Source organism: Pleurodeles waltl, chromosome 7 (assembly GCF_031143425.1).
Source record: "Pleurodeles waltl isolate 20211129_DDA chromosome 7, aPleWal1.hap1.20221129, whole genome shotgun sequence".
Taxonomy (NCBI): domain Eukaryota; kingdom Metazoa; phylum Chordata; class Amphibia; order Caudata; family Salamandridae; genus Pleurodeles; species Pleurodeles waltl.
Window position 1 is genome coordinate 205,050,437 of NC_090446.1, and position 17,186 is coordinate 205,067,622.

The 17,186-nt window shown below is 45.2% G+C and overlaps 1 protein-coding gene across 2 annotated transcripts in view; it reads left to right on the forward strand.

Annotated features, from left to right (window-relative positions):
* LOC138303973 (serine/threonine-protein phosphatase 4 regulatory subunit 1-like) overlaps positions 1-17,186 on the forward strand; it is a 284,441-nt gene that overhangs the window by 125,216 nt on the left and 142,039 nt on the right. For both annotated transcript variants that reach the window (XM_069243582.1, XM_069243581.1), the window contains one exon: positions 5,246-5,388. In XM_069243582.1, the coding sequence (XP_069099683.1) occupies positions 5,246-5,388 (143 nt within the window). The remainder of the gene's footprint in view (positions 1-5,245; positions 5,389-17,186) is intronic.

Consider the following 17,186-nt stretch of genomic DNA (forward strand, 5'->3'; position numbering starts at 1 on the left):
GAATAACAAGTTACTTATCTTTGATAACAAATTATGTGGTAGAGACATTATCTAGCTGTAGGTTCCTTGCCGACCCATACATTCTTCCTCACTCTGCAGACAGATTTCTAGGGTTAGGGATAATCCCTTTCAGGGCCCTAGTATGGACACACCAATGTTGTTGCACCTTTGTGCTCCTGACGTAGAAAGTTGTGAAATGTAACTGACGTCCATGTGCTGAAACAGCACATGTATAGGTGACCGCAATGTCCCTTTCAGCGCATACGTCAACCGCAGCATGAAACCGGAAAGAAGCCCTCCTACAGGTATGCAGGGGTACTGCTCAATTCACTGGAGGTCCAAGACAAGGGACTCTTCATCTCATAAGTCGTCGATGTCACACAAGAAGCAGCGCCGGCACGATTCTCGATGCTGTGCTTCTAGAGATAGGTCTCTATCTCGGTCTCCCTCTAGAGACGTACGGCATGCGTGGTCAGTCCTACTGTTACTCCCCGACCTCAGAGTCCTCGGGCTTCTCCGGCACCGTCTGTCATTGAGGTGGTCGAGTCCCGACGAGTCCTTCAACTAATTTTTCACCTGTTTTGGTTCAGGAGTCGATGGCACAGGTTTCGGATCTGACCCACGCCCCACAAGAAGAACAGAGGTTTCCTGCCTTCCGGACTCCGGGAGCTGAACCAGCGGCATTCCTGAATGCTATGTTCAGCATTTGTAATAAAGCTATGGCCCCTGCTGGTGCACTGGCTGGTCCCACGGGTCCATCAGCGTTCTCCTTGGGTTCGCCGGCTCCATACAAGTCAGCTCAGTTTGTGCCTTTCTATCAGGCTGAGGGTGCTGGTTCGGCGCCGATGACGTCGCCTCATATGATAACGACGGCGCCGATGGAGTCAACTCTTTCTTCTCCTTTAACACCTCCATCTGTCTTGAAGCTGATGTCGGCAAACTCTGTCGACGCCAAGGTTGGAGGCCAGGCTGAGGTCTAGGAGGAGAGCATTGTGGCTCTTGGAAGATTAAGAATCCCAGCAGACTTAGTGGCCAGGGCAATGGGTACTTCGATGGCCACCAGGAGACATGCGTGAGTAAGGGCTTCTGGGTTTTCAACTGATGCCCAGGCTACTTTATTGGACCTCCCGTTTGTCGGCAAAAAGTTGTTTGGGGCCAAGGTGGACCCTGCTTTAGAATGTTTCAAGGACAGCAGGGCCACGACGAGATCTTTGGGGCTGCAGGCTTCTGCATCTACTACTCCCTTCAGAATCTTTCGCAGATTTAAGGATTTGGCAGTGGATCCGCTTATCATGGGAGACCTCAGTCCAGTGCTCAACAGCCTGCCAACCCTCCCGATAGATCTTTTAGAGGGCGGGGGGGGGGGGTTAGGACCCAAGGAACCACCCAACAGCACCCTGCCTCATCCTCTTCCTCTGGGGGAAAACAACAAGTAACGCAGCCCTAGTTTTCCATCCATTTTAAATCATGCTTCTCCCGTAGGGGGCAGGATATTTAATTTTCTCCACGAGTGGGAGTTAGTCACATCGGACTCTTTGGTACTAAATATTGTGGCCTAAGCTTAAGCCCTTCCTTTTCGGTAGTTTCCCCCTCCTACCCCTCCCCGTCCTTTGTTTTGTGCAGAAGATCATCTCTTGTTGCTGCAGCAGGAGGTTCAAGTCCTTTTATCAAATTATCAAAAGGTACAGTGGAGTTGGTTCCAGAGCAGGAAAGGGGTCAGTGTTGCTGTTCAAGATATTTCCTGATTCCCAAGAAGGATGGTTGATTGAGGCATATCCTGGACCTGAGGATTTTGAATTGGTTCCTGAAACAGGAGAAATTCAAAATGCTGACTCTAGCACAGGTGCTTCTGGTGTTGAACAAGGAGGATTAGATGGTGTCTGTCGACTTGCAGGATGCTTATTTTCATATCCCCATTCTCAAGTCACACAGGAAGTATCTTCGGTTTGTGGTAAGGTCGCAGAACTACCAGTTAGCAGTCCTTCATTTTCGTCTTACTTTCCCCCTCAAGTCTTCACGAAGGTGATGGCGTTGGTTGCAGCAGACTGCAGAAGGAAGGGAGTATCTGTATTCCCATACCTGTACGATTTGCTGATAAAAGCCAAGTCCCCAGAGCTTGTGCTGCATCACCTGCAAATGACAACACAGTTGCTGGTCAACCTGGGCTTTACGATAAACATACCCAAGTCTCACCTGGAGCCCTCTTCGCGCCTCCTGTTCACAGGGTCAGTACTGGATACCACATTTAATCGGGCCTATCCTCCGCCTCAGCGGATTCAGGACATTCAGGTGATGATTCCAATGTTTGAAAATGGAGCGGTTGTTCCAGTCCTCAAGGTCCTATTCGCTTCTTGCATCCTGTTGGTCACTCATGCATGCATGAGGGCTCTCCAATGGTGTCTCAGCAAGCAATGGTTTCAAACACAAAGGGGATCTTGAGGACTTGATAATGATCTCCAGAGACGCTGCAACGGATCTACGATGGTGGGCTGTGGATGGCAGCCTTTTCCAAGGAAGGCCGTTTTGTTTACCACCTCCAGTGGCCACGGTCATAATGGATGCTTCCACTCTAGGGTGGGGAGCTGATCTGGGGAACCTGTAGATCAAAGGTCATTGGTCTCCAGTGGAGCAGATTTTTCAAATCAATCTGTTAGAACTGCCGGCGATACATCTGGCTCTCAAGACCTTCCTCCCATCCCTTCACAGTCAGTCAGTTCAGGTCTTGATGGACAATACTACTGCGATGTGATACATCAACAAGCAGGGAGGAATAGGGTCATACTTGCTAGGCAGAGAGGCTCTGCGGCTCTGGTCCTGGGATCAGGACCATCGGATTTGCTTAGCAGCAAACCATCTGGCTGGGGTTCTCAACGTACGTGCAGACAGTCTCAGTTGGCATTTCTCGGCTGATCACAAGTGGTATCTCCGTCCAGACCTGGTCCTTCACATCTTCCGGATGTGGGTTTTCCACCAATAGACCTGTTTGCCACTCGGAAGAATGTGCACTGCTCGTCGTTCTGCAGTCTCCAGCATCTGGTGCAAGGATCATTGGGGGACGCGTTTCAAATGTCTTGGTGCAGCCAGTTGCTTTACGCGTTCCTCCATACCCTTGATTCCTCGGGTTCTGAGGAAGATTCGTCAAGATCGGGCTCAAGTCATTTTAATAGCTCCTGATTGGCCAAGAAGGGTTTGGTACACAGACCCTCTCCAACTCTCACTGTGCCCTCCGCTCCGTCACAGGGTAGACCTTCTCTCGCAGTCGCAGGGGCAGGTTCTACACCCCCACCTCCAGAGCCTACACCTACATGCCTGGAGATTGAACGGGACAATCGGAGTTCTTTCCAGAAGTGGTGGATTTTATTTTATTGGCCAGGCGACACTCCACCAAGACTGTTTATGCCAACAGATGGACAAAATGTGTTACTTGATCTTGAGAGAAGCAAATCAATCCCTTAAAGGCCCATTTATCTGATGTTCTGCTTTTTGCCCCTTCTTTAGCACAGAAGGGTTGTGCAATTACGACTGTGAAAGGCTATTTATCGGTGCTGTCAGCCTTTCTGTGCCTTCCTGATCAACCTTCCTTGTTTAAATCTCCTATAGTTGTTAGGTTTTTGAGAGGTCTGACTAATAAGCTTCCTCCCACTCCGTTTCTCATGCCTCAGTGGGATTTGAATTTGGTTTTAACTTTTTTTAATGGGTTCACCGTTTGAGCCTATAAATTCGTGTTCATTGAGACTGTTAATCTTAAAAACAGTCTTCCTTATAGCTATCACGTCTGCTAGGCATGTGAGTGAGCTCCAGGCTCTTAGTGTCAAACCTCTGTTTACATCCTTTTATGCTGACAAGGTGGTGTTGAGAACCAGGGCAGCTTTTCTTTCTAAGGTTGTCACTCTCTTCCATATGGGGCAGTCTATTACTCCGTCATCCTTCTACCCTCCTCCTCACCCTTCAAAGGAGGAAGAAAGACTTCATCGCCTAGATCCGAGAAGAGCTCTGAGTTTTTATATTGAAAGAACAAAAGACCTTGGTGTGGATGACCAACTCTTCGTTGGGTATGTGGACAAGATGAAAGGCAAAGCTGTCCATCAGAGAACCATATCCAGGTGGGTCATTCTTTGCATAAAGATCTGTTATTCACTGACCAAGAAGGTTCCTCCTGAGGTTAATAGAGCCCATTTCACCAGGGCTAAGTCTACCACTTCCGCCTTGGCTAGAGGTGTACCAGTGGTGGATATTTGCAAGGAAGCAACTTGGGCTTCCCTTCACACTTTCTCGAAGCATTATTGCTTGGATTCAGAAGTTAGGATGGGCAGCCATTTTGCACGTTCTGTGTTGCAGGATTTCTTGGTGTGGCCAGTCAGGCACCCACCTCTTGAGTGCGGTACTGCTTTGGGACTCTATTCATAAGGTGAGGAATCCACAGGTAGTTGTATCCATCAGAAGAACAAGTTACTTACCTTCAGTAATGCTTTTTCTGGTGGATACAGTAGCTAACTGTGGATTCATCACAGTCCCACCCGCCTCCCCGTTGCCTGTCTGGTCATACCAAGACTTCTTTTACTAGTTTGTGTATATGTTTTTGGCTATTTCTGTATAAATAAATATTGTGTTTATATTGTATTTGGATTGCAATATATATGTTGTTTTTTGTGAGGTCGGTTTTCACCTGTTCGCCTCAAAGGCACGTAAAAAAGGATGAAACTGACGTCAGCATGCCAGCGAGGACCTCTTATTGCCAACAATGACATCAGATGGAGTCGAGTGCAGAGCTGTGCAATTGTGACGTCGACCTGAAGACCTGTGAACAAAGTTTCCGTCTAATGCTGGCGCATTGGGAGAATTCATAAGGTGAGGAATCCACAGTTAGCTACTGTATCCACCATAAAAAGCATTACCGAAGGTAAGTAACCTGTTCATTCGACTCATTCACAGTGTAGGTTAGAGACTCATTTAAATGTTCACATCTATATGCACATGGCTGGCACTGACAGTGATGCCTAAGTGGGTAATTGTACTGTGCTGGTAGGAAAGAGTGCTGTAAACAAATGCTTATTGATCTACTTTGGCCACCAGACAGGGAGGGAATAATTGAAAGTTTCAGTCTGCTTTTGAAGATCTTCCTATGCCATCCACAATGTGCATGAAATAAAGCGAAAACAATGAATAAGTCAAAATGATTGCAGTTCATTAAAAATCGAACTTTTAACTGTAACACATTTCCTTTTTTTTTTTTCTCTCTCCATAGAGCCTTCGGTGCGGACAGAATTAATGGAACAAATTCCCCCTATTGGCATTTTCTTGCAAGAGAGTCGACCAAACTTTCCAATGGCGTTCTCCGAATACCTCATGCCTATTGTTCTGAAATACCTCTCAGACCCCAACAATCAGGTAGGAAGAAATCCATGCTCGATTATTAAAAATCAGCAGACCTTAAAAACAAATTGAGTGTTGATGAGGAGCTGTAAGCAAAACAGTCAAGGACAATAAGCTCATTTGTGAAACGTTAATGACTAAAACTAAACTGTTTCCAAGCCTCAGTGCAAGAACATCACCATGGAAGGAGTTCCAACTTTGTGTACAAGGCACTATATTTGGTAGCCTAAAGGATCATTTGACTTTGCAGATTTACCATGAGCCAAAATATATTGATGGATTGTGTGCGTGTTGTGCTGCTGGTATTGTTGGGGCAAACATGTATTTGGAAGGAGGGATTGGGGATTAGAAAATTGGTTTCTAGTGCTCTTGATCCATTTTTCAAAAATATATGTTTTATTGCATGTGTGACTGTATATGCACATGCTCTGCATACATCAGCCGTCTAGTGTTGGGTCCGGAAGGTTGCAAGTTGTTTTACTTTGAAAGGTCTTTCGAGTAATGAGGTATAGTGACTCCTCCTTTTACTAGTTATGTACATGGGCAGCCACTCCATTCTTAGATTGTCTTTTTCATCCATCTGGTCCGTTGGTTTTTTCAGCTAGCTCGAGTTCAAGGCCATCTCCTCGGACTCTTTCCATTCGGGATACCTCCCCTATCGTTGGTATTGTTTTTGAATGCGTATATTCCATTCCTTGCTTTTCGGTAAGAAGGGGAAAAAAGTCAACTTCGGATTGGCGTGCTCCCACAGAGGCCTTCCTGGCCGCGCCCTTTGGCCCGCTATTTTCTCGATTCCACCAAGTAGAGAATGAACTCCTGATGGAACAGACTCATTTCCGTTTCTGTCCTAAGAGCCGCGCAAACTTCCCACACACTGACCAGCACCATGTCTGCAACCTCAGTTTTTCCTTGGACCATAAAGAGGAGGAATTGTGAGACTTGTCTGTCTTTTTGATCAAAGCAGACTTTATGGGATCGAAGGTCCCCCCCATCGTGAGATGCAGCAACAAGACATCTTTGAAGAACAAGAGGTCGTATCAGAGCCGGAACCAGAGCTACAAGAGGTTTCGGCAACTGAGGAGGAGGACTTTTTGGTCTAGGACACAGAGTTGGATGTGGCACAGACCTTGAGGTACAAGTTCTCCCTCAGGCGCAATGTACAGTGAGTAATGGCTCCACTGTCCTGGTCGGCAGCGAAAGATTAATTTGGATGCCCCACCATTGAGTTCAGCACCAAAGCCTAAACATTCCATCTCCGTGCCGAGCCATCCATCTCCCACTTTGGCACCGACTGCTTTGAGCTCCCACTTGCACCAACCACCCTGGTGCAGGAAAAACAAGCACCTGCTTAAACACCAACCATTTCAGCTTCTAAACTAAAGAGCACTTCACTGCTGAAAAAATTCTAACATTTCACCATCTTTGAAGCTGAGCAATTGTAGAGCCCATACTCCATAAAATGAAGTTGCAGCTCAACACCAAGCAGTCACAGCTTCATATACAACCACAGACTGGCTGTGTCTTGGTCACAGCTGTTATTTCTACACCTTCAAAAAGACGGCTTTCATTTGGAGAGGGTATTGATGTCTCTGGGCCTCCTGCCAAACATAAGAGGATGGATAAAGACTCTGCTGATCTACACCCTCCTTCCTCTACCTACACCTTCACCACCACCCTCACCTCCTCATTCACACGGTGACCCTCTGGATATCACCCTCAGGGTTCCCCCCACTCTTATGCAGGGGATCAGGGAAAAGGGTACAACACTCTCCCTTTCTCACAAGACACAGACCCTTGGTCACATTATGATGTGGATCCCTACACTGCCACCGATCTAGATGTCTGCCTGACCAGACTATCTCCCCCTGATGATGCTACCTCCTTTCAGGAGCTTATTGGTAGGGCATCTACTTAGCAGCAAGTGACCTTAGATGAAGTGCCCATTGAGTATGATTACTTCTTTAATATCTGTCCACCTCTCACATGGCAACGCAGTACACCCCAATGTTAAAGGGGATGGTGAGGCACTCAGAGAAGATTTTTAAAGATCCTGCTAGGGCATGCATCACTACACCCTGTGTAGAAAAGAAATACAAAATTCACCATCATCCCTCATTTTTATTAGAGGTCAGATTCCTCCTGATTCATTGGTCAGTATCCAATTCTAAGAAGAAAGCAAACTTAAGCTGCTAGTGATGCTCCGCCTCCTGACAATGATAGCAAGCTTATTGATGTCTCCGGAAAGCAGATTGTAGTCCAAGCTGCCAACCATCGGCGTATAACACCCAAGGCCTGTTAGCCAGTGCCCACTGGGAGCACAGGAAGAGGGGTCAAGAAGTTGTCAGTGAGGGAAAGCTCATTTCTAATAATTCCATCTGTGGTGCTCTAGATTCTGCTGACACAACCTTTAGAGGTATAAACACCAGCATCCTTTTGCACCAGCATGCTTGTCTAAGCATTTCTGGATTCAAACCCGAATTACAACAAACCATTCTGAATGTACCATTTGATAAAGAGCACCTCTTTGGCCCACAGGTTAACCAGGCATTTGAGAACATGAAGAAGGGCAATGAGGTGGCCAAAACCGTGGTTGCCTTATATACCCCTACTACACTTTGGACCTTTAGTCTGCAAATATCTAACCCGGCCTCCAAATCCACTGCCACAGACACCTGGTCCTCTTTTCACAAAGGCCCAGCACAGACATCCTCCCATTGAGGCTTCTATTGGGGTTCCAACAGGGAAACAATAATTGGGGAAGATGCAAAACACCCTCTCCATGTGGTTTTTCAAACTGCCACAAAGCAGTGACTCCCTTTTCCTTGCTCCTGACTACTGAACACCTGTTGGGGGACTTCTAAAACAATTCGTCCTGGCCTGGCAAAATATAACATCAGATTAATGGGTGTTCAATATTATCCAATATGATTACTATCTGTAGCTCATTTCCACACCTCCAAACTTTCCCCCTCGCACTCACGAACTTTCTCCAGAACTTAACAGTCTGCTCAAACAGAAAGTTCATTTTAGGTTCTCTTAAACAAAGGAGCCATATAACCTGTTCCTCCACACTATCAAGGGACAGGAGTATACTCTCTGTACTTTCTGATTCCCAAAAAGGCCTACCCTAGCTATCAGGCCTTTGAATTACTACATACTGTTATAGCATTTTCACATGATAACACTCAAGACGTCATCCCAGTCCTTCAGCAAGGTGATTTCCTCTCCGCACTAGACCTCAAGGACACCTACTTTCACATCCCTATACAACCAGCAGATCGCAAATATCTCAGATCAACCACTACTGATTCAAGGTACTCTCGCTTGGAGTAACAACTGCATCACAGGTGATTACAAAGTGTAGTGGTAGCCGCTCACTTGCACAGACAAAATATTCACGTTTTCCCATATTTAAATGACTGGCTTATCAGAGCCAGCACTCTTGGGATTCGCTTATCCCAATGCAGTCAGAATACAAAACTTTCAAACACAACTTTGTTTTTCCACCAATCATCAAGTCACATGCAGCTGTGTCATGAGACTTCTAGGCATGAAGGCCTCTTGCATTGCCATAGTGCCAAATTCCCGTTTGCACAGGCGTCATTTGCAGGAATGTCTAGCACGTCAATGGTCTCAGTTATGGGGTTGTCTGGAAGATCTAGTGTTGGTAGACAGCCTCACCCATCACTCTTTGCAGTGGTGGAACAAAAATAGCCTGTTAAAGGGGCGGCCATTCCTAGTCCCTGCTCCTCAGATCATTCTCACAACTGATGCCTTACAGTGTGGTGCTCACCTTCAGGATCTCTCAGTCCAAGGTCTCTCGGACACCAAACATCGCCGTATGCACATCATTTACCTAGAACTTCTTGCTTTTCAACTAGCACTGAAAGCGTTCACACCTCACCTAATTACCATAGTTGTCCTGATCCGCACAGACAACCTGATAGCCATGTATTATGTGCAGAAACGGGGACTTATTCTCTACAACTGGCTAGCCCTTTGCAGACAATCAAGCATTGGACCATTCCCCACAACATCCACCTACTAGCGAACATCTCCCAGGAGCACAAAATAACATTGCCGACCGCCTCATCAGGATGTAGCAACAAGTCCACGAGTGGGCGCTCCACCCAGAAGTCCTGCTTTCCTACTTTCAAAAGTGCAGGTTCCCAGACACAGACCTATTCACAACAAAAGGAAACGCAAAATACCCATTTCTCACACCCTCAGTCCAAGGGCCATGCTCTATGTATAAACTGGTCAGGGATATTTATCTACGCTTTTCTGCCTGTCCCTCTCCTTCTGTTCCAGGTTTGGAAGCTCAGACAAACATTCCTCATGTTGATCCTGGTGACCCACACATGAGCCCAACAACCGCGGGTTTCCACTCTTCTAGAACTCAGTAGTTCCTCATGAGAAGCTTCCCCTCAATCCGGACCTTCTCACTCAGAACCATGGACAAATCAGGCACCCAAATCCCAAGGAATTAAATCTTGCAATATGGCTCCTGAAGTAATTAAAATTCTAATACCTTAACCTTCCTCAAGAATGCATGGACATTCTCAAGGAAGCAAGTCGACCCACTGCCAGGGCATGTTATGCAGCAAAATGGAGACATTTTGTCTACTACCGTCTCTCCAAAGACCTTTCAGGGTCTCAATGCAGGGTATTCTTTCCTACTTTCTTCATTTGCAAAAAAGAAAACTTAACATACACTTCCATTAGATTTAGAAGCTGTAGCTTCCTTCCTTCAGAGCATAACATTCTTCTCTTTTCAAGATTCCAGTCATTAAAGCTTTCATGGAAGGACTCAGCAGAGTGATTCTGCCAAGGACACCTCCAGTACCTCCTTGGAGTGTAAATATTGTACTCACTACACTCAAGGGGCTACCTTTTGATCCCTTACATTTATGTCCTTTTCAGTTTTTGTCTTGGAATGTGTTATCGAGCTTCAGACTTTAACCCTGCAAGAACCTTTTTTCCAAATTCACAAGGATGAAATAGTTCTCAGCACTAATCCATAATTCTTACCTAAGGTGGTATATCAATTCCATCTCAGTCTATTGAATTGCTGGTCTTCTTTCCACAACCTGATCGTGTTGTGGAAAGAGCTCTCCACACATTAGACATTAAAGGGGTGCTTATGTTCCACATTGATAGAACTAAAACTTTTAGAAAAACCTACCAGCTTTTTGTTGTTTTCTCACCACCACACAAACGCAACCATAGCTAGGTAGATTGCTAAATGTATCCAGACCTGTTACCCTAAAGCCAAAAGATCATTACGTATTCCTCCTTGAGTGCACGCCACTCATAACAAAAAAAAAAAGGAGCAACCATGGCTTTTTTGGGAAACATTCCCATAGCTTAGATATGTACAGCAGCTACATGGTCCACACCACACTCCTTCCCTAAGCATTATTGTGTGGATGTCTTAGCACGCCATCTATCTCATGTAGGACAGGAGTGCTGCATACACTTTTCCAGACTGCAACACCCACAGAATACCTCAGCTTTTGGGAGGCACTATTTTACATTCTATGTAGAGCATGTGTATTTACAGCCACATATACCATCAAAAGGAAAATTTTACTTAATCTGTAAGCATCTATATGTGGCATGTAGTGCTGTAGATTCAAATGCGCCCACCCTCCTCCTCGGACACCTGTGGCCATTGCAGCCTCTTCATAGTTATTTATATATTCATTTGCTTGGACATCTTGTGTCTTTTCACTTACACTACACTCCATTTTCCCCTGGCTGCGGGAAAACAATCTAACAATAGAGTCAGTGTTAATGCGCATTACCCACAAAAGAGGAGTCAGTATACGTTGTGACTCAAAAGACTTTTCAAAGAAAAACAACTTGCAACTTTCTGGACCCTACACTAGATGGCAGAAGTATTCAAAACATGTGAATCTACAGCACTACATGCCATAAACAGATGCTTACTGGGTAAGTAACATTTTTCGTTTTTATTGTCCACTTAAATACATGCCTTTCATGGTACTTGAATAATTTGTTGATTCGTTTTATTGTGCACATTCTGCCATTTATCTTTAGATTCAGACAATCTACAACGTGTTTTCATGTAATTGTCTTTTAAAGTTGACCATCACTGTTTGAAACGTGACTCCCTGTGGCATTGTTCAGAAAACCCACACAAATTCCACATCATCGTCCTTTTCCTCCAGTCAACCCCCAATGTATTTAGAAACCATTTGTGTCGCTCAAGATCAAATTGTCCTTTTTCATGAACAACATACCATATGACTAAAAGTAAAGGGAAAAACACGCTATGACTGTCAGTGTTTTTTTTTTCTCTTTACTTTCGACCATGCTTTATAGCAGCTGTGCAGCTGTAAAACAAGGTTAAAACACAATGACTTGGCTAAAAGCTCTTGCCTAGGTGAAATATATTGGCTTTGCCAATGCTTGTTAAGAACAGTCTTGAGCATTCCGCATCCTAGCACATTCATCGAGCAACCGTGTGCCATGATGCCTTGTCTACGTCTAGAAACGCTTTATAAAATAAGTTATGTAGAACAAGGATCTCAATCTCGAGAGGAAGTAACAGGAGCCTTCGGTCATATTGCACTTTTCAGCAGTGTGAGGGAATGCAGGAAAGATAGGTCAGCGAGCTTGGAAGTACAAGGTTCCAATCCTGGCAAGATAGAATGATCCCTTCATCTTTCAAAGGCTGATAAAAAGAGACTCAATTTTATGACCGAGAAAAAATATAACCCATATGTAAAAATACTCCATTAAATGGCTTTGGCTGAAGAATTGTGTAACAAATGATGAACGTACTGACACCCCACCTTCCCCATCCAGGACCCCCAAATTAAGCCAAAATGAAACAAAGGAAACTGTTGGGCTGCTGCTGCTGGTTTACAATGGACAAAAACCCTAGGCAGCTGGCTCCGGCACTCAGGACTCAAACCCATAACAAATTACACTTCTATACGAACAAATGTGCCGTGGGGCAAACAAAAACAACCATTTGCAAGGCAATAGGTCTCGCACATTTTGAACAAGTTAATTGTCATCTTTTAACAACAGCGCCCATGAGCAAAATAAACAAAAACAGAATGGAAACTGAGAAAAAACAAAATAAAATAAGTTAGCTTTAAAACATTTTTTTTTTTAAACTTGCCAATTTTGTTTGTCCTGCTGGGCATGTTTTTGCCAGTCACAAGCCTTCTGTTGGGGGGGCACTGGAACCTAGAACAAAATAGTACCTCAATCCTTTTGGGAGCAGTGCATGGACACTAATTAAGTTGAATCAATTAGTGCTTCACCCAGGGGAACGGAAATTATTGCAGACATGCCTCGATGGAATAATGCCACGCAAACCAACAAATGTGGAGCGACAGGCGGGCTCCAAGCCCTTACTGAACACAACAGAGTCTTACATGTGAGACACATGCATAAGCTCATGCACTCGCAGGCTCGATGGTGTTTCTTACATTTATCAAACAGAGATTCCGATCCCTGGACTTAATGAATAGCAATGCGACTTTTGGTTAGAAGGAAGGAGAGATTAATGATCCTGCTTCTTAATCCCCCCCTCTTTGGCTTCTGGTGCAGCTCCAGCAAACAAACATGTTTTGACACATTTGTAATCAAGTTACCAACGGCACTTGTGAGATTGATGTGCCACCACTGCGTTCCAAAAATCAATACATCCAAACAGTTCTAAATCCTATGATTAACATCTCCTTGTTGACACCCAGATTAGTTTCCATGTTGAGACAGATACAGTTCATTAAGCATTTTTGTAGTGTAATAAGCCCACTGTAAACAAATAATTTAGCTTGGACCGTTAACATTGCTAGTAGCCTTCTTTATGGTACCACATTATTTTGCTCAATTAGGCATCTTTAATATGGTGGTCCTAGTTCCTCTCCAGTTCATCACATATTGGTAAGGGTATCTTACATCTAACATTACACAAAGAGTGGTAAAAAGGAGACACTGCTCTTCCATTTGTCACAACATGTTGCCCTACCCACCTGCTGGATTCTGGTGGTGTCCCAAGAAATCCAAGGCATGACTAATGGGCAGCTCATGTCAGTCTGGCAAAAAAAAGAGATTTACCGGGCAGATTGCCCTCCATCTTCAGCTGCAACCAAAAAGTATAATCTCTAAACAAATTACCCATTTTCCTGCACTTGCATTCAATCCACCTCACAACACTTGCTTCCTGGTGTAGTGCCAAAAAACCCATTAGGCTCAGAGTCTGGATTCTTTGGCAATGCTACCCTTTTAATTACTGATTTCACACAGAAGTCCAAGGCTTTTGACATCAGCTTTGATAATTGAGTTATATAATGTCCTGATCTCCCCGAGTACATAACCATGTACTCCAGAGAACCATCTCCAAGGCTTCCAGATACTAGCAACTGCTGCACATTAGGAGAATCATCAAAACAGTTGACCAGGTATTGCAGCTGTGATGCCAAATAGCATTCAAAGTCAGGTACAGCCAAATCTGAGGGGGAGTTTTAGGCTTTTAACTTTTATCTCTGGTCTGCCCCCACATCTCAACCGCTCCCTCCCAATCTAACTATCATTCTCAAAATAGAGTCAATATGTTTAAACACTACATTGAGATCAAACATCTAACACCCATTTCCATTAAGGACAGGGGTATTGTTGTCCAGAACTATGACAGACCAACTCTTTACATTGTTTAGCCTATTATCAGTGCCATCCTGTCCAAGACACCGTATTTCCCAAATACTTCAGATCCTGAGGCTGCTATCACAAGCCAACTTGGAGAGGTCTTCTGGTACTCTGTGTAAAAACAAAAAACACTTTTGGTTTTTAGACAGAAAGTATTACGTATTCACTGAGCAGTGAGAGCTCCATCAGGTTCCCTTAAATAGAACAGCATATCATCAACGTGCTATGATACCTTATGGGTCATGTATTCTGTTTACTACTTCAGCCCAGCATTATCTTTTTCTTTATCCCAGTTTAAGGCTGTAAAAGCAGAACAAAAATGGAGGGTGTCTGGGTGGGACACCCCTATCTAGTACCTCATTCTCACTCCCACCATTTATATGCATTTTATCCACTTCATGAAGACTACAGCCAGAGTTGAGTTTTTGCGGCACTACAAATAAAGTCCTAATCAGCTGTATCTAAAGTGTTTTCAGTATTGAGGGAAATGGCAGTAGTCTGTTCATCATTCTCATTCCACACATCCATCTGCCTGTCTATGAATAGGCTTGGAGCCATTGGGTAAAACTTGGTGTGCAATCAGCTGTTCCTAGCATTTTCATTCTGCATAACTTTGAGCTCTTCCTCTCTCCCAAGGGTAATCTCCCGCGCCATCATATAGAGTACTAATTTGGAGAGACTTACATTATCCAGATAACCTTTGCACTAATTAGGGTCTGGTATCCCCGCTTTGAAATACATGGCCTGAAATGGCTACTAAATACATCATTTTTGATTTCCTTTGTGACCTACATTCTACCTTGTTCATCTCTCACCGATAAGGTAGGGACTTGCCGGGTATTGCTAATTAAGAACCAGGCAAACATCCTGGCAGATTCTTCCCCTTCTGTACACAGTTTGTGTACAAGAAAGTGTACACATACATAGTCGGTGTGTCATCTTTCACGCCATGGTCTCTCTTTTTTAAATTATATAAGTCCTTCAGATGTTTCATGATTTGTCGCTAACCTTTCAATAACATACATTTTCTTTCCAGGTCTACCAAAACCCCCCTGCCACAAAGATTGCACTCCACAGTTGTTTACTAGGCAAACAGCTTGAGCCTCCATCTTTATTTGCGTCCCGCTTCATCTGTCATGGCAGTTCCCCAATATGTCTGAAGATATGGAACAGATTAGTGTGCAGTGTGTAGATCTCATTTCAGTATCTGTTAATACCTTGTCTGTATCCTCCATCTTTCAGGCCAATGTAATTATGATTGAGGAGTGGTGAATCTGACTTAAATATTTCACATCTACACATCCAATTCCCTGTTGAAAAAGAAATAGCTGTAACTACACGGGTTGGGGTAAATCAGTTGGATGCTGTTCACAGCCTACATTTACCAAATTAAGTCTGGAAACGTAGTGCTGTAGTAGGAGTTACGGTCTAGGGGAATGAAAGTCTGTCTCTAAGGCCAGACATGAGACAGTTAAAATGTTCAACCCATATCATGGGAGTGCCCAGCTATGGCGACACAGCCTCTGACAGTTTTGGAAATAATTGCATGTGCTCCACCAATGACAGTCAAATTCTCCCACACCACCGAGATGACCTGCACAAGACCACTGCTTCATCCGCTTCAGTCGATGGCCAGGAAGAAGCCCTGGCACTACCCACCCACCATCTCTGTACCTGGAGCGAAGTCATGGAACCCATCTAGATCGCCGCCCTCAAAGAAACTACCCCATCCCCACAGACACCCTTGATAACGGCGTCCAAAACTTTGCCAACCGGATCCCCTCAGCCGCCGACATCATTGCCCCCTGAAAAACACAACCACCACCAGCAAGCCCGACAAGCAAGCCAAGTGGGTACCCCAGAGCTACTTACGCTTAAACGCCACTGCAAGAAACTGGAGAGGCACTGGCACTCCAACAAGACCCCCACCAACCGCAACTCCATCAGGGAGATCAAATAAAACCCTCACTTCCTGCATCAAGGCGAGCACCAACACCACCAAGGAACTTTGCAGCATTGTCAGAGAATTCTCCTGCTCCTCTGCCACAGAGAACACGATCCGCCCACCCCCAAACCGTCTGTGACACTCTAGCAGACTACTTTCACCACAAGATCTGACATCTACAGCAGCTTCGACCACTGACCTCAACCACCTGCACACCCAAACCAGCACCTCACACCCACACCGGATCACCATCTGGAGGCTGCTCTTTACCAAAGACACCATCTCTATCACGAACTCCATCCACTGCAGATCCTCCATGGACCCCTGCCCTCATCACATATACAACCTAGGAAGAGAAGTAATCGGAAGCTCCCTCACAGACATCCTCAACACCTCCCTCACCACAGCCACTGTCTGTGATGCTTGGAAGCACACCAAGGTCATGACCCTCCTGAAGAAACCCTCAGCCAGCCCCAACAAACCCAAAAACTACCACCTCATCTCTCTTCTCCCCTTCCCTGCCAAAGTCTTATCAAAAGCAAACAGCTGCCAGCTCATAGATTACCTCGAAGAAAACATGCTTGACAATTCCCAGTTAGGTTTCCGGCCAAATGACAGCACCGATATGGCCCTGATCACAGCATCGGCGACATCAGATGCCTCCCCCCAGCTAGGTGAAACAGATGCCCTCATACTACTCAACCGATCGGCAACCTTCAACACCATCTCCCACCACACTCTCATCACCAGTCTCCACCACATTGGCATCCAGGGCAATGCACATAACTGGATCTCTTCCTTCACCGGTCAAACACAAAGAATCTACCTACCACCCTTCACCTCTGCATCCAAAAACCTCATCTGTGGTGTCCCCCAGGGCTTCTTCCTTTGCCCCACCCTCTTCAACACACACATGGCACCATTAGCAGACATCGTTCGCACCCACGGACTCAACATCATCTCCTATGCTGATGATGCTCAACTTGCCCTGTCCCTCACAGAATATGCCGTTGCCCCAAGGGTCAACTTCCAAAACACCATGAACTCAATTCGGACAAAACAGAGGTCCTCATCTTCTGTAACAAACCCTCTCCTTGGAACGATACTTGGTGGCCCTCCTCATTCGCCCCCACCTGCCAAGTATGTAACCCCTTAATCATCTCGGACACCCAACTAACCA